This window comes from Physeter macrocephalus, chromosome 7 (assembly GCF_002837175.3).
Source record: "Physeter macrocephalus isolate SW-GA chromosome 7, ASM283717v5, whole genome shotgun sequence".
Lineage (NCBI taxonomy): Eukaryota > Metazoa > Chordata > Mammalia > Artiodactyla > Physeteridae > Physeter > Physeter macrocephalus.
Genome location: NC_041220.1, coordinates 100,714,838 through 100,738,043, shown reverse-complemented (window position 1 = coordinate 100,738,043; position 23,206 = coordinate 100,714,838). Strand labels below are relative to the sequence as shown.

The window sequence follows — 23,206 nt, the reverse complement described above, 5'->3', positions numbered from 1 at the left end:
GGGGGGGGGCGGGAAATGAAATTAACAAACGTGGTTAAAACCGAGCCAGGAGAAGCGCTAGCGTTTGCTCTTACTTTAATTACGATCAGTGCCAGTATCTGTGTTACCTGTGAAGGCCTCCAGGGAGGGGTCATGGAAGTTTACTGGGAATGATCCTCCCAATTAAAAAAACGAAAGAGAGAAACTCAGATCACTGTGGTTTAGAAATCGGTATTTGCTTGGAAAAGTTTTAATGTCTCCTCCTTCCTCTCCTGTGAGTAAGGATGTGAAATAGTGAGTGTAACCCACGGTGGCTATTGACAGTGGATTCTGGAGCTGGTCAATCTTACTGGGAAGCTTGGGGTGGGGGGTTTTCTGATTTGGTCTCTTGAGTGGCGGGAGGTTTACTGTTCCATGGGCTGCTGTTCCCCAGGGCGGGTGAACTGGTGAAGTCTTCCTCGTCGTCCATGCCGTTGGCTGCATCATACTGCGTGTTTTCTAATCTAGTGATTAGCCTTTCGTCCTCGTCCCCAAACTCACCTCCCATCAGAGTTGGCTCTCCTACCACCATCACATCCTGTGAACAGCAGCTGACATTATTACAGGGAAACCTTGGGAGAGAGAAGCTCAGCTTAAAACACTAGTGGGAGGCGCTGGGGGATCTAGGACAGACACACTCGTGTCCTGTACACCGGGGTCAAGTCTCAATGTCGGGGGGCCAAGACGCATATTGGATTTTTCTACAGGAAATAAACATCGCCTCCTGATGTGTAACAACCACGCGAGTTTATGTCCTTAGTGCGCAGCCTGACACCGGAGAACGAGCAATGCTAGCAATCTGCAGAAATAAAAAAATGGATTTTTCAAAATTAAAAAAATCCACGCTTTTCAACTTGCCGACACTGGGGACGCTTGAGAGGGCTGTGGAACCTTCTGCTGGGTGCTTTGCAAGACCTCCAGAAATCCACCACTTTTATTTAGGGCCTCTGGATGGCTTTGGAAACTAGCAGCCAACACGGGGAGGATGCAGTTCTGCAATAGTCATGCAACTCATTCCAAACGGCATTTTCTCTGTCCCAAGGACGGTATACGTTTTAATTGAAGACAGATCTCTCTTTTCTCTACTCAGCCAGGCCCTTTTATGCAGCCGATATCCTTGACATTCTGCTACTTAATTATGGTAATTAATTTAGGTAAAGTTTTCGATAAAAACAATGTTCACACTGATTTGACAATTTGCATAGCTAATTAAGTCATTAGCAAAAACCTGCTGATTGCCAACAAGCCCTGAATTTACCATCTGTTATTCCATGGTGCCTGTCACCTATCCCCACACAGGCAACCCCACCACCAATCTGGGCAGTAAAGAGAGCCAGTCTGTCCAGCTGGTGCCATAAAAGGAAGATGAAGAGCACTAATTGTAATTACGATGATGAAGCCAGTAGTCATCAGAAACGGAAGCATGCAAGAAGAATCCATCTAATCACTCCTTTAAGTACAAATTGTCCTTCCATGCAAACAAGGAAGCCACCTACTGTAGCTGGGAGCTCTGTGGAGGCCACCGCTGCAGAAGCACGGGGACAGGGGAGAAGGACGCATACACAGGGCACAGCTCTGGCCTCTCTGTCCCAAGGGGACCCTATGGGGTTGATGGCTGACATGGGCATGGGACAGGACACCTCTCAGGTGGATCCTGCTGGGCGGGCTCTGAGCAATAGTCTACTTAAGAGTGCCCGACTGCCATCAGCCTCCACTGAGGCGGGAAAATCAGGGCTGGCCATGTGCTTTTGGAGACGTAAGGATGCATTTTCTGATAGGGAGGCTAATTTGCCTTGACAGCTGGGTAGACATTCTTTTCACTGGGGCAAGAGAGGCTTTCCTGGAGCAGTATATTAGTGGAATACTGCCTGTGGTCAGGAGAGGGTCCAGCGGCCCCGCCAGGGTCCTTCTAGAATTTTGAAGGTGCCAGTTGAACAAATCCCTTAGCGACCACCTGATTTGTTTTGGAATGGAAAACCTTGTTTGTTTGATTGATCGATTCTCCTCGAATTAGAGGGGAGATAATCCATAGGTTTCACACTGTGTTTTCAGACTAATCACTCTTGTGAATTGATAACAGTGATGTTAAAGAGAAATGCCCCAGATGAAGCAAATGCCTAAAATATGACCTGGGAAGACTCAGCAATCGAGGTACTGGCAGGATATTCAGTTGTGTGTTCCCAAGAATGTACTTATGATGCCACAAAGAGCCAGACATGACACTGACATGTAAGAGACTCGTGAGGACTCTTAAAGTGAGATGCAAAATAGACACAGACTCCGAGTGGCAAGAATGCTGACAGGATTTTAAATGGAATGTGGCCTCCACCTGACCCATTGGGGTGTTGGGGATAAAAAAGTGTCACTTCGTTGTAGGCAATTAGGAGACCGCGCTTACGATCAGGAACAAAGGCAGGCCGGAAGACCAGGTTAAGATGGGGTGGAGGACGACATGAGAGGGTTAATTCCACCAAATGACCTGTGTGTAGCACACTTTGAAGGGCTGGGGAAACACATGCATGAGGTGTCACGGGGCAGGAGAAGAATGTTAGAAGCGACACGTGGGTCTGCATTAGTACTGCGAGTCCAAGGTCATCGAGAGAGGCTGGGAGAATGGGAGGAGGTTAAGCATAATTTGGAAACGGAAGAAGCCAATTTAAGCGTGATATTAGCAGAGACGTTCTCAACACGTCAGAAGCCTTCATTGTATCAGAAAATAACAGTCATTCCAGAAAAGTACTATGAAAATAGTGATTTTTATCACTTCAAATGGGGCTTATATGGGCTCGTAATATGTTTGGTATATCTTTGTTCCAGGAACGGCTGGAAAAGGTGCCCAGGCATGGATATTTTGGAGCATCCTAAATTTCAGAGAGATGCCACATTTGCCTTACTGATTATAAAACGTATCCTTAGCCAGATGCATAATCATGCGTGTGCGCGTGTGTGTACACGCATGTGTGCATGCGTGAGTGATTAATAGATGGCAAGTTACGAAAGAGACGTGTGCTAAGGACTTCATAGCACGTAGATAACCTGAGGCCACTTACACAGTTACGAACACCGCTCTACCTGGCTCTTCTAAATCTCTGGGCTAGGATAGGGGTTCTCGGCTCAGGAGGGCTTGGTTTGTTACCCTCACACAAAATGAGTGGAGACATAACGTACATTCTGGGCTCCCTCTAACTAGGAGATGTTGGCACCGTTTTCCCCACACGCCCCACATCTTTAAAAGTCCCCCCCTCCACATTCAACATTGGTAGTGAGAGATGCATTTCCTTCCCGTCCCTGCTGTCTTGTGTGTCCCACAGGAGGCGATATCGGTCCATCTGAGAGTAACCCATATGGTCTCGACTCCCCAGGAAGCAGACCTCTGCTCCTTGCCAGAGGCCTGGCGGTGCCACCAGCTCTTGCCCGTGTCACATCTTCTCACTAATCCCCCGTGCAAGGACCACCAACCTCTGAGGAGGACTGGAAGTGACTCCTTTCAGGGCCCCTCAATGCTTCTCCTTAAATTGGCCAGAAGGGGTCACTGCTGTTGAATGACACAGGTCTCCATCCCTCCCAGGGTTGAGGCTGCAGTTCGGGATCGCTCCTAGCCCCTGCTCATGGAGTGAGAAGCAGAATCCAAGGATTAAACCCTAGCCCTCGCCAGGCACACGTGTTGCTGCCGCGGCAGCTGTGCGGACCACAGCCGTGGTCGTGGTAGCGCACCCGATCTGTACGTGCCTTCGGACAAGGCAGCTCAGGCCTGCGGGTTGCATTTCTATTTAAACAGGAAAAGGGGTGCTGGTCATTCAGGAGACAGGGTTAAATAATGTGGTCCCTACAAGCCAGCCAGTGCTTATCGTTCGACGTCCATTCAGCTGGAGGACATACAGAAATTTACACATCTTCTTAACCCGGACGACCTCCCCGTTTCTCTCAGCCATCTCTAAGTTTGACTTAATGAAAACATCCTTGTTTGCATGGTGGGGAGAGTGCTGAAATTCTACTCGCACTTTCTAACGGCACCTTGTTCTTGTCCAAAGGGTCTCGACTGATTAAAAACCCTCTTGACACAGGTATCTTCCACCGAAATGCAATTGCAGGTTGGGAGGACAAGAGCATAATGGAGTAGAAAAAGTTAGGTGCTCTTTAAAAACAATTGAAATGATTCCGACTAGGCCAGGTATGTCAAAATACACGGATGTGTATGCTGCTATTCTATACCCATGGCAGACATCACTAATGGATGGCCCACCAGACCCAGTCCAGGCCTCAGAATCTTTCTCAATACTGTACCCTGTGAGCTGAAACCAGGAGTCTGAGCTGGCAGGAGAGAGGAAACCTCTTTATCACTTGATTAGACAGTGAGCTCTTCAATGACAGAGCTTGGGTGGGTCTTTTTTTGTTTTTGTTTTTAAAATCTTGCTATTACCAACACCTGGTATAGTGTGGGGCACACAGTAGGAGCTCAGAAAACACTTGTTGAACCGATCTGAATTCTTGCAGCCTTTAAGTAGCTATGTCAAAGTTCCAGAGATCTCTGGAATGTACTTTCATTTGTTCGCGGAAACTAACAAACATTAGTTTCTAAAACTCCAGAATTAGATGAATAAATGGGCTGCTTGTGTGCACTTTTGGGGTTGATTTATTTGCTCCTGGCCATTTTTTTCTATGCATTTTCCCATTTAACCAGAAGTGGGTATAACTAACTGGCACCTTAATAAAAAGCCTCTGTTTTTCTCCTTTGATTTTTTTTTTTTTTCCTGACTCTTCTGGGGTGAAAACTCAGTTCAAAAAACAGAGGTAACTCCGGTATTTTTTAAGAACTACAATCCCTAGCAGTCTTAAAATGAAAATGGCACCTATCCCACAGGCTGTCCACTTTCTCATGACCTTTTCTTTCTAATGCAACAGGAATGACAACCATGTCCTCTGTCTGTGGAGGACAAGAGGAGAGGCCAGGTAATTCTCAGGTACTGATGGGGTTGGTTTTAGCCAGAGAACTGACCCATGGAAAATGGGAGAGAGTGGGTGGGGGACAGATTTGAAAGACACAATTAGAAGTAAGTGGAGAATCCCCTGGAAATGAAGGTCCGCTGTCACATGGAGAGAGATGCAGCACGATCAGAAGCGGAGGGTGAGGCCCACAGACCAAGGGAGGGAAAAGAGTGAGAAAGAGGGAAAAGGTAAAATTGTATTGGTTGAGAGAAGTTACAAGAAAGGGCACATTTTTGAAGACATAGTATCTAGAGGGTACCTAAGAAGCACCACGAAAATCCCAGGATTTGAAGGATAGTCAAAAGCCTGGTGAGGGTGATGTGACAAGGGCAGCAGAGAAGCAAAACCCACAAGTCATCGTGGTGGGGAGAAGGGGCAAGAAATGCTTAAAGACATGAGAATTTAAAAGTGGTAAGTGGTCTAGTACTGAGATGAGGAAGTCAGAGTCAGGAAGGAATCAGGCAGAAGGGAGCAAATCGAGGAAGAAAACATAGGAGGTGAAGAGAGTTCCCGCCCAGTTTACCCTCTGTGGGGACACCCTCAGCTGTCAGCTTTGGAGTTCAAAGAAGCCCCCTTCTGAGTGGCCCATTTCCTTTGTCAAGACCCAGAAATGAAAGAAAGGGGTCAAGAGGTCGAGAGAGTTGAGACCAAACCAGGGGCTGAGCCTCCCCCTAAGCTAATGAAATGGGAAAGCGAAATCCACTGAGCTGCATCTGTAGTGGCCTTGAGTTAATTACCTGAGTCTTAAAATAAGAGGGGATGCCCATGCCTGGGGGGGTCGAAGGCCAGTCTGGAGCCTTCGTGCCAGGAGCTAGTTTCCAGGGGAACACAGGGTCCCGGTGAGGGTGCTGAGAGTCCCTTATATGCCACCAGCACCCTGCTAAGTGATATTTTAATTAAACCTTAAGTGACATATCTCCTGTCTACGACTCTGAAGGCTTTTTCATTCCGGTCCCACTGCAGCACAAGACTCTTCATATTCCTTTCTAAGTCCGTTTGTAGGGGAAGGTTTCCAGGACAGAGCTCCTCCCCCTCCTCCCACCCCGTGTCCCTGCCTTCCCCTCCCCCGCCCCCCACCCTGCCCAGAAGGTCATTGAAGCTAAAAGAGACTTTGCCGTAGGGCCCCTGGACTCGGGGAGACGACAGGCAAAGGCAGGATTTCAGCCTAAAAGGAAAGCGAGACTTACAGGTACCTGACTGGACAGACTCAGGTTGGCGGCTGGCGCCTTCTTCTTGCTGCCCGCGCTGTTGGCGGTGTTCGCAGCGCCGCTGTTGGAGGTGCTGCTGGTGGAATTTTTTCTTTTTCTCCGTTTCGTTGTCGGTTGCCTTGTGGGCTCTGCTGCAACATGAAACATGGAAGGAGGGTCAGTGCCAGGGTGACCACCAGAATACGGGCCCTCCAGGGAAGCCGTTTTTTGTAAGTTCAAAAGAGTAGGGCTGTTGATATTTTTTCCACTTCTTTTAACTTGACGAAACCTAAAAGAAGAAAGCTGCTGATTTATTTGTAGCACACAACGACTGAAACTCTTTTCTTTCGTATCTTGATAAAGTGATTTGTATTTAATTGTTCTTCCTGATGTCATCTACTGTGTACGTGTGTCTGGAAGCTCTTAATATGTCTTAGGGTGAGTTACACCACTACTATAGTTTGAACTTAAAATATTATTACCATTATGAATTTGGGGCAAAAATTTTTTTTGCGGTCTACCCTCTTTTTATAACAAAAGGAGGGCTCTGGGACTCCTAGGGGAACCTCCAGGGGTTGAGAGAAGTATGAGCGGAGCTCAATTAAGTGAACCAGTGAGTTACAGCAGCACCTACTGGCTAAGTGTCATATTGCAGCCCAGCTCTATCGCACGCTGAAATGTTGAAAAATTGGCCAAAAAATTTGTGTGGGATTTTCCTGTAACATCTTACGGAAAAACCCGAATGAACTTTTGGGCCAACCCAATAAAAAGAAGAGGAAGTGTCCATCCCATCAGCCATTGATGTGGAATTTAGGGATTCCCAAGCTCAGTAGAAATACCCATGCTTTGGATCCTGGTGTCTAAAAGATGCAACTAATTTCGAAATTCCTGGGGAAAAAATGTCTCAGTATGCTACAGCCAACATATTAATGAAGAGAAGCTAGACCTTTTCCGGAAAGGTCTGTTTAGAAATAGAAAAAAAATATTTTGGACCTGAAGGATGAGGCACCATCTTCATGGAAGTATAGGGACTCATGGAAATGTGTAGTAAAAGGAATATTATTTATTTATTATGTATTATGAGCATGACTCAATATTTTCATATTTTTAATGTTTTCTATGTCATTATTTTATATTCACAGCAACTCTATTAACTAGGTACTATTATAATCTTTGCTTTGAGAATGAAATATCTTCAGAAGCCTGTTCCAGTCAGTTACTAAATGAATTGGAAATGGCATGTAAGAGCATCCTTTTTGCTAACCCTATTCTAGATCCAACTCTGATGGAGAGAAGGTAAGCCAGGACCATACTGGAACTAAGTGAGGTAACCCTGTAGCATTTTCTTGAGGCATCTATACTGCTTCTGATGAACAATGGGGAAGATGTCCTTGAAGGTCATTTCAAAGACCACTTAGTCCATCATGTTATCTCTGACTTTTGATGAAGTAGGAGAGTATGTTTCTATTTATATAACATATTTTCTTTCATAAATATTTTATCTCTAATGTTTAAAGATTTTCATCAAAGGGCCTAACATCCCTATCCATAGAGAGTTATGGGTGCTTATTCTGAAGGTTATGGAAACAGGAAACAGAATTGTTCCAGCTCATGGGGCTGGAGGAGAGTTGAGAGGTACATTCTAAAGTAAAGCAAACACCCAGCTTTCCCTGACAGGCATCTCCTTCCTTTGACTTGAATTGAAATCGGCTGCTTTTAAAAAAATATTTGTACTTTTTCATGGAATTTTGGGGAAATACACCTAAATGGTATGCTCTGGATCACTCCCACTGGCAGTAGGTAGCTGTGGTAATAGAGTCACGAATTGAAGACATAAAAACTTATTGTGACATAGGGGCCTCCACTGACTAGCTTCAGCTAACTTTGGCAAGTTACTACTTTAAATCTCAGGCCTATTATATCGAATGGGAATAGCAAGAAATATCTCATAAGGTTGTTGTGAGGATTCAGTAAGAGAATGGAAGGTCTGAGAGGGCTGCGATTTGTGACTATTTTCACGTAGTGTTATACCCACAGTGGCTATAGAGCAGTGCCTGGCACCTAGTAGGGGCTCAATAAATAATTGTTGAGTTAATGACTGAAGTAATGATAATATATGAATTATATGTGCACATGTTGCGAAATAGGTGTTCAAAGCATTTAGTGAGCGAAATTGTTTCCTATGAAGCCTTATTGGTACTGAAAGAAAATAAGGCCTATTTATGCACATTTAACACATTTGAAAAATAATGTTCTAAATGTCTATAATGCCTGTAAGATGGGGATGCAACTGTTCTATGTAAAATAATGCTCATTTTTCTCAGCTTTCTAAGTATGTACTTGGTTACATCTGCTATATTCACTTTATATAAAACCCCTGGCCAATTATCAGCAAAAGGTGACCATTATATTTTGTGATTCAGAAGGCTATGTGCCTCGTGTTAATAGTTACTCTTTATAAAAATAACTTTTAGAGAATGGATACGTTTTGCTTTTATGATCAATGAGGCTCGACACATGCCTGGGAGTGAAAATGTATTAGATAGAAGGACAATTAATGATGACTGGAAGCAGTAATTTCAGAACCCCAGCAGGAGACTATAGTATCTAAACTACATTCTAGGGAAGTGAGAGAAATGGAGTCTTCTATATATTCTTTTCATGATCAGAGAACCCTTTGATATTATATACCTTAAAAAATAGAGCAAAAATATTTATTTATTTCCTTCCTCCCTTCCTCCTTTCCTTCTTTCCTTCTCTCTTCTATTCCCTCCTAGTCTTCCTTTCTTCTTCTTACCTCCCTCCCTTTCTTTTCATAATTTCTACCATTCTTCAAAGAACAAACAAAATCACAGTAAGCCATGAGCAGCCACCAGTCTTGTCCAGTGGAACAACAACTGGACTGGAAGACAGGAAACCTGAGTTCCGATTTCGGCTTTGTCAATATTTTCTTGGTAACGTTAAATAAATCAGTTTCCTTCTGTGGGTTTCAGGTCCTAATCTAGCAAGTGAGGAGACTGTAGAGGATGGTCACTAAATCTAAGAAGGATGTTTGCCCTTCACAAAGTCAGTGTCTTTGGGTCCAATATCACGGTCAGAATATCCCTTACAAACTACTTTGCTGATACATTTATGATCACTTCCTTTTCACACGCCTTCATCCCCAGAGGAAGCCTCAGAAAAAGCATGTAGACGGAGAGTGAAGAACGAAGTCCTACCTGGTGGCGCCACCATCCGCTGCCACTTCTGAAACAAGCAGGTCTTCAGGCAGTCTCGTGGACTGAGGTTGTAAGTTTTATGTCTGGACATCAGTTCCTGCATTGGCTCCAGTATTACACACAACTGCAAGGAGTTCAAAGACATCGGTGTTTTACTACTTGATAACATTATTTGCAATAAATAATGTTAACAGCTGGAATGCAAAAGAAAGCTTAAAGGTACTTCACCCCCAACCCTGGGTTTTGATTTTCTCCGTATAAGTTTGGAGGAAAAGAAATATTACCAACACTTGATAATGCCCACTTAATTTACTATCATTTATAATATCATATTATAGCTGAGTGTGGTTTATACACACAAACATACACACACACACACATATTCTGTACTGACTGTTGGGTGGACATATGTGGTTCTATTCTGAATTGAAATGATTCTCTCTGGTTAAAGAAAAAAGCTCTCTTCCATGGAGTGCGGCATGCTCTGATTTCTACTCTGGTCTCTGCTGTAGTTCCTGTTTGTATAACCACACACTGTGAGTTACAATGCTAGTTTATGTAGATTATGTGGCAGTGAAAGCCATCCTTTAAACTTTGGAGAACAAAGTGGCAACTACAGGTATGTTTTTGATCCTAATTCTTATAAAGGGCTATGATGAACACTATTTTATTTTTATTCATATACTCATTTGTATTTTACACAAGATGAGAATGTCAGTAACATATGCTGACTTTCATTCAGTGTGGGAGCTTTTTCTGTGGTTCTGCACATGGTCGCCCTTCTTCTCTCCCTTAGTTAGATCTTTCAGCTTTACTTTGGTCCAAGACCTCTAATGACAAAGATTAATGAATGAAATAAGAAGGTAAATTCAGTTAGGATTGCCTTGGACTTTTCTGAATTCCTTCTCATTTGGAAGCTTTTCAGAATGCTGCTGCATTGAAAGGACTGTTGCTAAGAGGGCAAAGACCAAGACTAGGAACAATGCATCCATTGCTGTTTCAGTTACAGCTATACTAACATTGGCAATGCACCTTCCCATGTGGAAAAACGTCATTTTATTATGAAAGGCAGATGTGCAATCCCCATGTTCGTGGGGCCATCGTTTTTACTACTCCCTTCCCTTGTGCCATTTCTCACCTAAGTATTTCCCTAGAGTCCACACACCTTGTTGTCCACTGGTTCCCTCTACCTGGAATTCTTTGCTCTCCCTCTTCCTGGCTAATGCCCACTCATCCTTGAAGGCAAAGTTCCTTCCTCTGTTAGGCCTTTCCCCCCTGGCTCTGCACCTCTCCCTGTGCGGGCTGAGTTGGATGACTCTACAGCCCTCCCATAGCACCCAGCCCTTTCTGCTTTACAGACTTACTCATTTACGTTTTGTAACCATCGGCTTCCAAGTCTCTTTTCCACTCAACTTTGAACTCTTTGAATGCTGAGACTATGCCTTTTATCTCTGTGTTCCTAGATTTGGCTCAAAAGAATGGATGCATATAAGGAGTGATTCTTAGAAAGACTGGAGGACCTTTCTATGCCAGTGTTCCTCAAAGTCTAAGGAACACTTCCATCAGAATCAGAAGAGTTGATTATTAAAAATGCAGACTTCCAGACTCTGCCCTTTCTGTTTCACTGAGTCTGGAGGTGGGGTCCTGAATCTGTATTTTTAAAAAGCATTCTCCCATCTAATTCTGATAAATATTACCCCAAATTGAGATCCACTGCCCTTCATATGCTGGGCTTTAGAAGAGACAAATATAGAAGCAAGACATGCACAAATCCCCAGGGGTTTCCAGCTCAAATTCCCCTCTCTTCTTACCCCGCGGCCTCACTTTTCCATGCCCTTCCTCTCTTCTCAAGTCTAGGCATGATAATCAAAATTGCCTTCATCTAGAAAAATTTCTCAGCCCTTTTAACCTATTGATGATCTAAACTTTGCCAGAACCACAAACCCCATTTAAGGGCCAACTGTAATATCCTTCCATCTGCAGTTTCTTTGGAAGAAGAGACTAAGATTTCAAAGCCTGAACAACACAGGTGCAATGTGAGCCAAAGAGACAAAGCTACTGGACCCTAGTGTATCAGGCTGTAAAGTAATGAGATCTCGGTTAGTTATGATGCATCTTCAATCTTGTCTATGAGATCTGGGTTAGTTATGATGCATCTTCAATCTTGTCTATGAGATCTGGGTTAGTTATGATGCATCTTCAATCTTGTCTATCTTCTTGTTTACTTTGGAGTCCTTTTTGAAACCTAAAATGTTAATAAGGAAAACCTCTTTGTGAAAGAGGGAGGGTTACTATGCAATTAAGTCCATATTCCAAGACTGCAAGTGTGTATTCCTCTACTAACAAGTCCACACTGGAAATCAAAGTATGTGCAAATTACAGACAACCTCAAGTCTTTCCCTGTCACTCATACCAAATGGAGTGAAGGATTCCACAATCATCTGTACACATAGAGATAAGAATGGATTATCCACCAAAGAAGAACCACTGCTAGCTTCAGACAGTGTCAGAAGATGTTTGCATCTATTATTAAGCTAGGGCAGTAAGAAAAGCTTTCAGAGAAATTCTAAAGACTGGGAAAACTTTTTCTTTTAACTAAAAAATGTTATAAAGGTTTTAAAACCATTTCCTTTTTGTCCATTCCCATTCTTGAGCAATTGACTTACAGTGGCTATAAAATACATGGATGGAAAGGAACAAACATGGACTTAGAAATCAAGAGATCTAGGTCTAGATTTTGAGTCTGTCACCAGATGCATACCCTTGGATGAGCCACTTAATAATGCTGGGTCTCAGTTTCACCTGTAAAACCATACCCATCTTGTATATTGTTTGGGAAATTTGAGATAATACGTCTTGACACATAAGTTCAACAAACGGATATTATGATTACATATTAGCAAGCACAGCACAGATTGCAAAACAAACCACATTTTTATTACTTTAAATCAACAAGCATTTATTGAGTTTTCTCCTATGTGTCAGGCCTATTTGGACCTAGAAAGCATTATCAGCATTGCACATGCTAGGAAGTAGGAGAGTCGCGTTTATTGTGAGAACTCACGAGCTCATTTTCTCTTTCTTTTTTCCCCAGGTACCTTTCCTCTCGGGGTTTTGGGCAACACTTTTTACAGGTGCTAATCCTCAGGATTTCTCCCTTCCCCTTTCATGTAAAAATATCGTCCCCTTGCTGTAACCCACCCCAAAGGAATTTGCATCTCTGAATGCTAATCAGGAATCCCCAAAGTAATTTTTCTTCCAGTGGAGGGGTACTGGGCTGGAGAGACAGCCCGCCCCTTATTCATGTATGCAAATGAGCCTCCAACTCTGGCGCAGAGACGGTGCCTTTGCCAGGCTGCGTGCTGTAGGTGGCAGAACTAACTCAGACAAGAGCCTGCCTTCTCCCGTAGCAAGCCAGTGCATCTTGGCAACAGCAAAGGCCTGGGGCCTTATGAAAGGAGACCAGGAAAGTTCGGGGAGTAGGTTTCCTCAGTCACTAGCCAAATCCTTCTGGAGCCAGGAATCCTGCTCTCCCTGAGGTCTCAGACCCCCTTGAGAATCTGGTGAAGGCTATGCAGCCTGTCTTCCAAATTTTATACAAAATATCTGGAGGTTTATGAACCCTCTTACACTCCCATCCATTGATTCCAGGTAAAGAGTCCCTGTTTGTAATATATATGATCCAGGCTACAATATAGATGCCTTTGCCACCGCCCTACACACACACACACACACACACACACACACACACACACACACACACACACACACACACCTCACTCCAACCTCAAAGGCATATTAATGGAACTGAGCATAATAACACAGCATCCTTTGATTTTTAAAGAAAGATTTTATCTGTAAAGTTGTGTCTGCTACAAAGTTCCCAGTGGACCAGTCCCTTTGCCTGAAAAGAAAGGCCTCAGACAGTGACATCTGCAACACTGCAGCATCATGAGTGAGTTTGGTCTACACCTGCGGGGGGTGTTGGAGGTGTGAAAAGATTTCCATCTAAAATAGAACCGGAGGATAGGAAACAGAGACTCCCAACCTGCCCTCAGAAGAAGGGAACTTAAGAAGTGAGAGACTGATTTCCCATAAGTACTTGATTTAGAGATGATGGAAACTTACTTCCGGACCAATGAACAGCTGCCAAGAATCTGTCCCCATCCTCAAGCCAATGAACTTACTGCTGGGACTCTGGCTGGACCTCCCTGTCTTTGCACTCCTTGTCCATAAATACAGCCCATCCCTAATCCTCAAGGGACTCACTGGGGCTGGCTCACAGCATGTGTTTCCTTAATTGCAGTTTCTTCGCTATTCCTGAATAAACTCAATTTCTGGTCATTTGACCTTGCCTCAGTTTACCTCTTTATTTGGGTTGCCTGAAGATACCAGGAAGAATCCCAGGGCACTGTGCAAGGTGGCAGGAGCCAGCAAGGCCTGAGACCTCTCTTTGAATAGAAAGCCCCTGCCAGGTCCACTTAGAATCGCAAAGAAAACCACTGCCCATTGCCCATCCTGGCAAAGCTCTGAGGATGCCTTTGGGCAGACTTAGTGAGAGTTTTGGGCTAGGCTTGCTCTCCTTATGCTTCCGACTTCATTTTCTGGGATTCTGGCCCAGCACTGACCCTTTGGTATGAAACCAAAACCTATAACCACAATGGTGACTTGCTGAGTGAGTGAATGAATGGGTGGATGGATGGATGAATGATTTAACAGATATCTTGGCCAAATTTATAGCAAGGAGTCATTTGCTAGTAGCAGACAAATTGGGCATTGTCCTCTGGGCTTAGAGGTGATGAATTTGTCCATTTGATAAATAACTGATTGCCTCTCTGTGGAGAATGCTTTGTACATGTGCACATGTATATACCCAATTACTACATGTCCTGGCTGGGCGGGGACATCTTAGCTCAGTCCCAGGACTTCTGTCTTTGTTCATAGTAACAAAGAACCTGGTAGATCTAGACAGTAACAAAGAGCCTAGTAGATCTAGACAGTATGCTACTTTGTTTTGTTTTCATCTGACAATTCTCCTGGAGAAATTTGATTCTCCTTAGCTACACACCCACACTTTTTCTTTTTGCTCATCTCCTGGCCTGAACCCAGGAATGGGTGGTGCCTATCAGAGTTGGCTCTGGTCTAAAAAGCTGATGCCTTGGGGTTGGCATTTGGCTAACTTCTAAAGCTGGGTCCTGACCTCCAACATTTAATTCAGTCTTTTCCAGATCATGGATGACATACTGTGAGCTTGAACCACTGACCTACCCTTTGCATATAGGTTTGTCCAGGGTTACTGTGTCCATAGCAGCTCAGGCCTTTGCTCATGTTGTTCTTGCCTTGAAGATCTTCTTCCCTCCTTCTCAGTCATCTTAGCCGGATATTGGCAAGCTACAGCCAGTGGACTAAACATGGCCATGCTTATGTATTGTCCAGAGCTGCTATTGTGTTACAATGCCACAGTTGAATAAGTACAACAGAGTCTATATGACCCACAAACTCCCCAAATATTACTATCTGGCCATTCACAGAAAGGTTGCTGACTTCTGTCCTAAACCAATGCTACTCAAAAGAGGCCGTCTGCAAACTATTTGTTATGTGTCCTTGACCGGATAAGAGCTTGAGTTAGAGTATAATTCAGTTCATTGCTTCTTTCATTAAGAAAGTCTTGTGTCAAAAAATAACTCAGATGAACTAAACAATGTATTCAACAAGGTAGCTGCTTTACATTCCAAAGCAAGTTCCTTATTTTGGTGTGGATCACTAAGTGATCCACAGTCTGGCACTGGTGTGCAAACCATATTTGAGTCATAACAGTATGACCATTAAGGTCCTCCATGGTCCAGCTCAGATCTCACATCTGTCTCTGACCATCCCCACCCACAAAGGACTCTTACTTCTGTAGCACTTATTACTAACCTACGTACATCCCGGAGTGCATTGGGAATTTTTCTTTCTTGTGGACTTGTTTCATCTCCTTATCTATAGCAAGCCCTATTCTATTTTTCTCTCCCTCTTATTTAACATGGTATTAGGCGTACTCAAATATTTGTTGAGCCATAACTTAATAATAGCTGTGGAGTATCTAAACTATGTTTGTCCCTGGAGTATGCAACTGACATATATCATTAACCCTCAGCACCTCCTGGTCCACTTTTAACAGGGGAGAAAACTCAGACTCAAAGCCAGTAAGTCACACAGAGCTGATATTAAAGAGTGTGATTCTTATAATGTAAAGGTTATACAACCATCTGAAGGGCAGAAAAGAGGTTCACAGTCAAGTTTGCCTGACTTCAACCCTGTGCTCCTAACGCCTTACTGTTCTGTTGTCTAACTCTCTGAATATGAATGGCCTAAATCTCTGCTAAGATACCAAGTTCCAAGGCTCTCCCTGTCTTTTTTTCTTTTTTTTTTTTTTTTCTGGTACGCAGGCCTCTCACTGTTGTGGCCTCTCCCGTTGCGGAGCACAGGCTCCGGACGCGCAGGCTCAGCGGCCATGGCTCACGGGCCCAGCCGCCCCGCGGCATGTGGGATCCTCCCGGACCGGGGCACGAACCCGTGTCCCCTGCATCGGCAGGTGGACTCTCAACCACTGCGCCACCTTGCACATGGTATTGTGCAAGGAACAATATACATAGAGAGGTGTATCTATACACAGAGAGGTGGGTGATACAGAGGGGTGCAGGCTTTGGAGCCAGATTCATCTGGATCCAAACCCAATGGCTAGTCTGCCATTTACTAGCTGTGTGTTCTTGGCCAAGAATTTCAGCCTTGGGACTTCCCTAGTGGCACAGTGGTTAAGAATTTGCCTGCCAATGCAGGGGACACAGGTCCGAGCCCTGGTCCAGGAAGATCCCACATGCCGCGGAGCAACTAAGCCCGTGTGCTACAACTACTGAGCCTGTGCTCTGGAGCCCGCGAGCCACAACTACTGAGCCCGTGTGCCTAGAGCCCGTGCTCTGCAACAAGAGAAGCCGCCCCAAGGAGAAGCCTGTGCACCTCAATGAAGAGTAGCCTCCGCTCGTCGCACATAGAGAAAGCCTGCGTGCAGCATCAAGACCCAATGCAGCCAAAAATAAAAATAAATAAATTTATTTATTAAAAAAAAAAGAATTTCAGCCTCTCTGAATCTCAGTTTCCTCATCTGTAAAATGGATATACTGATATTTATCTCTGAAGGTTTGAAAAAATATCTGTAAATCCTTAATGCAATGCCTGGACCAAGGTCAGTGCTCAAAAGATGGAAGTTGGTATTATGATAAATACTGGTTGCACCAGTGGTGCAGTTTCACTGGGCCAACACAGCAATGTGTGATGTGATTGGTTAGCTACTCCGGGAAGCAAATCACTTGGTCTCCTTGAGACTTAGGGGGTCTAAATGCTCTAAGGGATGGTCATCAGGCCAATGGTCCACGGCATTTTAGTAGCTAATGTCTCTGATAATAATCCATTTTTAGAATTCAGTGATAAATACAAAATGTTCAAATCCATAAACCAGAGTCCTTTTTCTTTTCTCTTTCCCCCAGTAACCTACCCTTCTGTCTAACTCTGAATTAGAAAGATATCAGAGGATAGGGATGATTATGAACAAGCTCTTATCTAAGGGTGAAGGAGTCTCTCCTAATTAAGAAACACATCACAAAAAGAGATCTTATATTAAAACAATAGGAAAATATAATGTACGGACGGAATCTAAAAGGAAAACAAAACAAAACAAGCAGGTAATTCCCCTAGAAACAGATGAGAATGAATAACAGGCATCCACATGAGTAAAACCCACTCTGCCTCCGAGGATGAAAAACAGGAGAGAGAAGGAAATGCTTTCCCTGAGAAGCTGTGCAATTCCAAAACATCAGATTATGATTTGGGTTTATTTCCTGATAGGATTAAAGGTAGATTGATTGTCAAATTCAAAACATCCTCTTTTTTATCCGAAGATTCAACCAGGGGAGCCTTTGCCTTTTCTCAATTGTTTTGCAAATTGATTACTCAGGGAAGTTATCACATCCAACCCTGGAGATTGGCAGCTCTCTCCAAGCTCCAGGAGAGGAGGGGGTCTAGTGACGGCCACTCAGGACTTGGAGGGACCATCCTCTTCCAGAGCAAGGAGTCACGCATGCACGTGTCAATATCTATGCCTTGATCTCAATTTTGGGGCTGCAAGGAAGGACGCCTATGCGTGGTCACTGAGGCCGCTGGCTGCTTTTCTGACCCACCCTCAGGAGAGAAGCGTTGGGCGATTTTCCTGAGCTACAGAGCCAAGCTCACAGGTTGTTTTCGGCAGCACCAGTCAGGCCCATGAAGAGATGGTTCAAGGCCTCCAACGCTCATTCTCTTTCCTTCGGACCCATGGACTTAATCTCTCTGCCATGTCATTTGGTACGGGCACCCCTTCCACAGTGCTCTGGTCATTTGCCTTCCTACCCTTAGACCCACCCCCTCCTCCCAGCTCTGTACTGCAGGGGAGAGACCCCTGCACACTATTTCCCAACTTTTTTTGCCAGCTGGCCTTGGGTGAGCTTTGACCAGTTGGAGGCACCAGGAAAGATCGGAGGAAAGTGGGTTGAGTTATTTGGCTAGGGTTGCCCTAACAAAGTATCAAAAACTGGGTGGCTTAAAACGACAGAAGCTTATTTCTTCTCAGTTCTGGAGGCTAGAAGTCTGAAATCGAGGTGCTGGCAGGGCTGTGCTCCCTCTGAAGGCTCTAGGGAAGAAGACTTCCTTGCCTCTTCCAAGCTCTGTTGGCCCTGGCGATCCTTGCTGTTCCTTGGCTTGTGGCTGCATCACTCCAACCTCTGCTTCCGTCTTCGCATGGTCTTTTCCCCCATGTCTCTGCGTCCTCTCCTCTTCTTACAAGGACATTAGTCATTGGATTTCCAAATAAATTCACATCCTCAGGTTGCAGATAAACATGGATTTTTGAGGGACACCTCTCATGGTACCACATGGGTAAAGAAATAAGTAAGGGTATTTCTTGTCCTTTCTGTGGTTCAGATGGCCTCTCCAACAGCTGTCACCAAGGCCCACTATGGTGCCAGCTTCTATCAGGTGGCCTGACAGTAACACCTCATATGTAGGGGACTTACTGTATCTAAAAGGTGTGTGGAGGCATCTTGTGCAGGGGTTAAGCATGCAAACTAGTCTCTGATTTGAACAGCAGCTACTTAGTAGCTGAGTGACCTTGGGTGAGTCACTTAAGCTCTTGGTGTTTGAGTTTCTCCATCTGCAAAGTCAGGATAACAATGGTACCTAACTAGTTACATTGTTAGGAGAAACAAGAAAATCCACTTAAAGTATGTACCTAGGTTCTAACATATGGAAATTGCTCTATACATGTTTATTATGATGGGGGGATAATCAGTCCGGGGAGGGGGCAGGTGCTTCATGGAAGACATTTGGTAATTTTTCAGAACATACCTATTAAAATTTCATGGATGTTCCCTGCCCAATGCACATATACACACATAGGCACAGCTTAATTATTAGATTTTGGTGATACAATGGATGTTTAAAATGTTCAGTCATTTTTTTTTCTACTCAAAATTTTTTTTAACATCTTTATTGGAGTATAATTGCTTTACATTGTTGTGTTAGTTGCTGCTGTGTAACAAAGTGAATCATCTATACGTATCCATATATCCCCATATCTCCTCCCTCTTGCATCTCCTTCCCACCCTCCCTATCCCACCCCTCTAGATGGTCACAAAGCACTGAGCTGATCTCCCTGTGCTTTGTGGCTGCTCCCCACTACCTATCGATTTTACATTTAGTAGTGTATATATGTCCATGCCATTCTCTCACTTCGTCTCAGCTTACCCTTCCCCCTCCCCGTGTCCTCAATCCACTCTCTACGTCTGCGTCTTTATTCCTGTCCTGCCCCTAGTTTCTTCAGAACCATTTTTTTTTAGATTCCATAGATATGTGTTAGCGTACGGTATTTGTTTTTCTCTTAGATGCTGGAAAAAGGAAATCAAAGTGTAGAAAAGTATAGTATAAAAAATTAAAATTATGCATTTGTCATATAAAATTAAGCCAAGCATAATAAAAATGGTAAAAAAAGAAAAAAATGTTCAGTCAACATGCCTTTCCTATAAATAACTTGATTTTTATCACTGAGACATTGCCACAAGTATCCTATTCATGTGTTCTACCAGCATCTCTAAATTCTAGGGCATAGTAGCTGGAATGTTTCCAAAGGAAAAAGGAAACATCTGCCTGGAAATATCCCACCATCATTAACAAATATCTAAGGAGTGCTGTCTGCTCCTAGAGGGCTATGAGCAAATTTCAGGTAAATTTTAAAAATTCTTGTTGAGCAGTTGTTGTGCCCTCAGATGAGTCTGACACTGAAAATGAAGGTCAGTGGCTCAGAATTACTCTAAGTGTCTCTTTATTGTCTGCCAATGTATTAGATAGGGTTCTCCAGAGAAATAGAACCAATAGGATGTATGTATGTATGTATTTTAAGGAACTGGCTCATGTGATTGCAGTGGTTAGCAAGCCTGAAATCCATAATTTCCATAGGTGGAATCTCAGGCAGGAGGTAATACGTCAGTTTTGAGACAAGAATTCCCTCTTCTCCAGGAAACCTCCGTTTTGTTATTAAGATCTTCAACTGATTGGATGAAGCTCACCCCAACAGTATTCTATTTTACTTAAAGTCAGCTGAGGGCTAGATGATAACCAAAGAAAAACCAAATGCAAAATATCTTTACAGCAAAGCCTTTGATTAGCCTTTGACTAAATAACTGGTACTATAGATGCTACGAACTGAAAAGTGACAACCCCACCACCAAATTCCTACATTGAAGCCATAGTCCCCAATGTGACTATACTTGGATATAGAGCTTTAGGAGGTCATTAAGGCTAAATGAGGTCATAAGGGTGGGGTCCTAATCTGACAGATTGGTGGCCTTGTAAGAAGAAGAAGAGACCTCAGAGATCTCTCTCTCTCTCTCCACATGCACACGCTGAGGAAAGGCCATGTGAGAATATAGCAAGAGGGCAGTCATCTGCAAGCCAGGAAAAGCACTCTTGACAGAAAGTGAACCCTGCCAGACCTTGATCTTGGACTTTCCAGCTTCTAGGACTGTAAGAAAATAGATTTCTGTTGTTTAAACCACATAGTCTACGGTATTTTGTTAAAGCAGCCTGACTGCTTTAGGTCTGCCTTAAGCCACAGAGAACTATCATAGTTCACGACACTGTAAAGAACTGGAGACCTAGGCTGTGTCCTATTATTTTATTTTCAAAAATATTGCCAAGCACCAACCAATGAGTCTAATGTTTGTGGATTGAATGACCCCTTGAATCCATGAATATGATCGAATGGAAAACGAAAACAAATAGGCGATCAGACATCAGAAAATGGGTCAGATCTTGCTTCATCCACTTTGTAATTATAGTAACTTGGGTAGCAGGGATGCAATGGTGAAATGGCAGACACAATCTCCCTCCCTTGAAGCTTACTGTCCAGATGGGAGACAGATGATAAACAAGAATTCCAAATGGGCTGGATATTGTAAAGGAGAGGGGCAAGCGATGTCAGGAAACATTGTCAGGAGGAACTGATATTTAAGTTGAGAGCTAAAGAGATGACTTAGAAATCAGCCAAGTGAAAGAGAAGACAGTCAGGACAAAGGTTAGGGTGGACATCTTGGGTAGAGAGGGAATACATGTGTCAATGCAAGAGAGAACACAGAATTAGAAACTGCAAAATGATGGGATTAGCGCTGACTTGTGTGAGCTATAGCAGAGAGGCAGGCGGTGGCCAGGCTCGTCAAGCCCTCAGGTTCTGCCCCACAGGAGCCGAGAGGTGCGACTGATGTGGCCAAAAGCATGCTGTGTATGACGAGCCCTCCACAAATGCCACTAAGCTGGACGCCGAACTGCAGTATGGTAAATAGCATGCTGTTCTTTCATCCACGTTTCCCGAGTGTGAGGAAAGCCTCATCGACATTTTGACGTGGTTGGTAAAACAAAAGCACCAAATATCCCCAAAGGCAAACACCGGCTGCTCCGTCTCCAAGCAGTGGCGACTGTCCCCCAAGCCGACCGGTGCTGATCGCACCGCTGGGGACATTTACACTGGTCCACGCTGTTCCTTGTTGGAAATAGGTAGTTTTTGTAACATGTTGGTTATTTTTCCCGGGGAACTGAGAAACTGGGTAGTTGCAAGGAGGTAATGTTTAAGTACTAGTGTTTATGAACGGGGCCTTACAATCCCAATATTGTGAGTAAGGGAATTTGGATTTGGTCCTTGGGAGCTGTCAGTGACAGTTTCCAAGGAACATGGCTATCTTGTTCATGCAGTTATAATCCCTCCCGAACATTAACTGCATGCTTATGTTTTTTTCCTGCTCTGGTGTAAATACCCACAAGGTTATTAAAGACAGCATTGTGTTCTGGAGTTTGGAGAAGCATCCCCGTGGCCGCTGTCTGGGAGGATTTCTGGGCTCTGGTCAGTGTCGGGTATGGACTTCTCTCTCTCGGTCCTGGACACCCAGAGCCCAGCTGCCTTTGGAGTGCCTGCCTGCCTGCCTGCCTTCCTGGGAGCTTCTGCCAGGCAACAGCCCTCCCTGCCACTCCACTCTGACACAAAGGGAAGTAGTGATTTCTCAATAATGGAGCGCTCAGCTGCCTGACTGCTCCCTGGCCACCTCCATCATTATGCCTGCGGAGCCTTGAATCAGCAGCCATTTCCCTTCCCAGGGATAAAGCGAGATGGGTGGAAAGACGGATTCATGCTGACAATGGCAATGCTTTATGAAAATGGAGTTGGAAGAGGCTGGGGTTCCCTCACTCACTCATTCACTCACTCAACACACATTTATTGAATACATACTATGTGCCCCGTGTTTGCTCTAGGTGCTGGGGATGCTGTAAACAGAAATAAAGAAAAGAAATAAAGTCCTCTTATAGAACTACATGTTCGTGAAGGAGACAGATACACTTAAAAAGCAAAAGATGTATGGTAGTGATGAGTACCAAAGAGAAAAAAAGAAGCAGGGAAAGAAGACATGAAATGTTGGAGTTGGGAGGGTGGAAAATTTGGACACTTCGGCTAAAGTCACTGTGCTAAGAAGAATCATGGCTCTGCAGAGATGTCCATGGCCTAATCCCTTCAATGTGTGAATATGTCAGGTTACATGGCAAAGGGAATTAAAGTTGCTCATCAGCTGACCTTGAGATGGAGAAAGTAGTCTGGGTTATCCAGATGGGTCCAATTTAATTATAAGGGTATTGACAAATGGAAGAAGGAATCAGAAAGGAGAATCAGAAAGATGGCAGCATGAGAGGAAGTTGGCCTGACATTGAGGGCTTTGAAGATGGGAGGGGGCCTTGAGCCAAGGAGTGTGGGTGGCCTCTAAGAAGGTGGAAAAGGCAAGGAAACTGATATTCCCCTAGAGTCTCTAGAAAGGCACACAGCTCTGCCAACACCTTGATTTGAGCACAGTGATATCCATGTTAGGCTTCTGATCTACTGCAAGGCAATAAATTTGTGGTGTTTTAAGCCACTAAATTCATGGTAATTGTTTTAACAGCAATAGAAAACTAATACAATCACCCAAAGTTGATATCTAAGTAAAGATCTCTAATAAGGTTACGTAGTTAGCAAATAAAAATAGAAGATGCCCAGTTGCATTTGAATTTCAGATAATAAATTATAATCTGTTGAAGTAATAAATATAATAACTTATTCATTATTTATTTGATATTTAAATTTTTTTTTTAAAGAAGATGTTGGGGGTAGGAGTTTATTAATTAATTAATTTATTTTTGCTGTGTTGGGTCTTC

At 43.9% G+C, this 23,206-nt stretch overlaps 1 protein-coding gene across 8 annotated transcripts in view; it reads right to left on the bottom strand.

Annotated features, from left to right (window-relative positions):
• Positions 1-6: 6 nt before the first annotated feature.
• Positions 7-23,206, bottom strand: part of LDB2 (LIM domain binding 2) — a 394,247-nt gene continuing 371,047 nt past the window's right edge. Inside the window, exons 6-9 of one of the 8 annotated variants that reach the window (XM_024119526.3) lie at positions 9,410-9,533; positions 6,192-6,340; positions 3,478-3,620; positions 471-556 (exon numbers count right to left, since the gene is read on the bottom strand). In XM_024119526.3, coding sequence (XP_023975294.1) covers positions 3,516-3,620; positions 6,192-6,340; positions 9,410-9,533 — 378 coding nt within the window. In that variant the 3' untranslated portion in view covers positions 471-556; positions 3,478-3,515. Of the gene's footprint in view, positions 557-579; positions 818-3,477; positions 3,621-6,191; positions 6,344-9,409; positions 9,534-23,206 lie in introns of those variants that run through there. The other 7 variants (XM_024119525.3, XM_024119527.3, XM_024119524.3 and 4 more) reach the window with 7 other exon arrangements.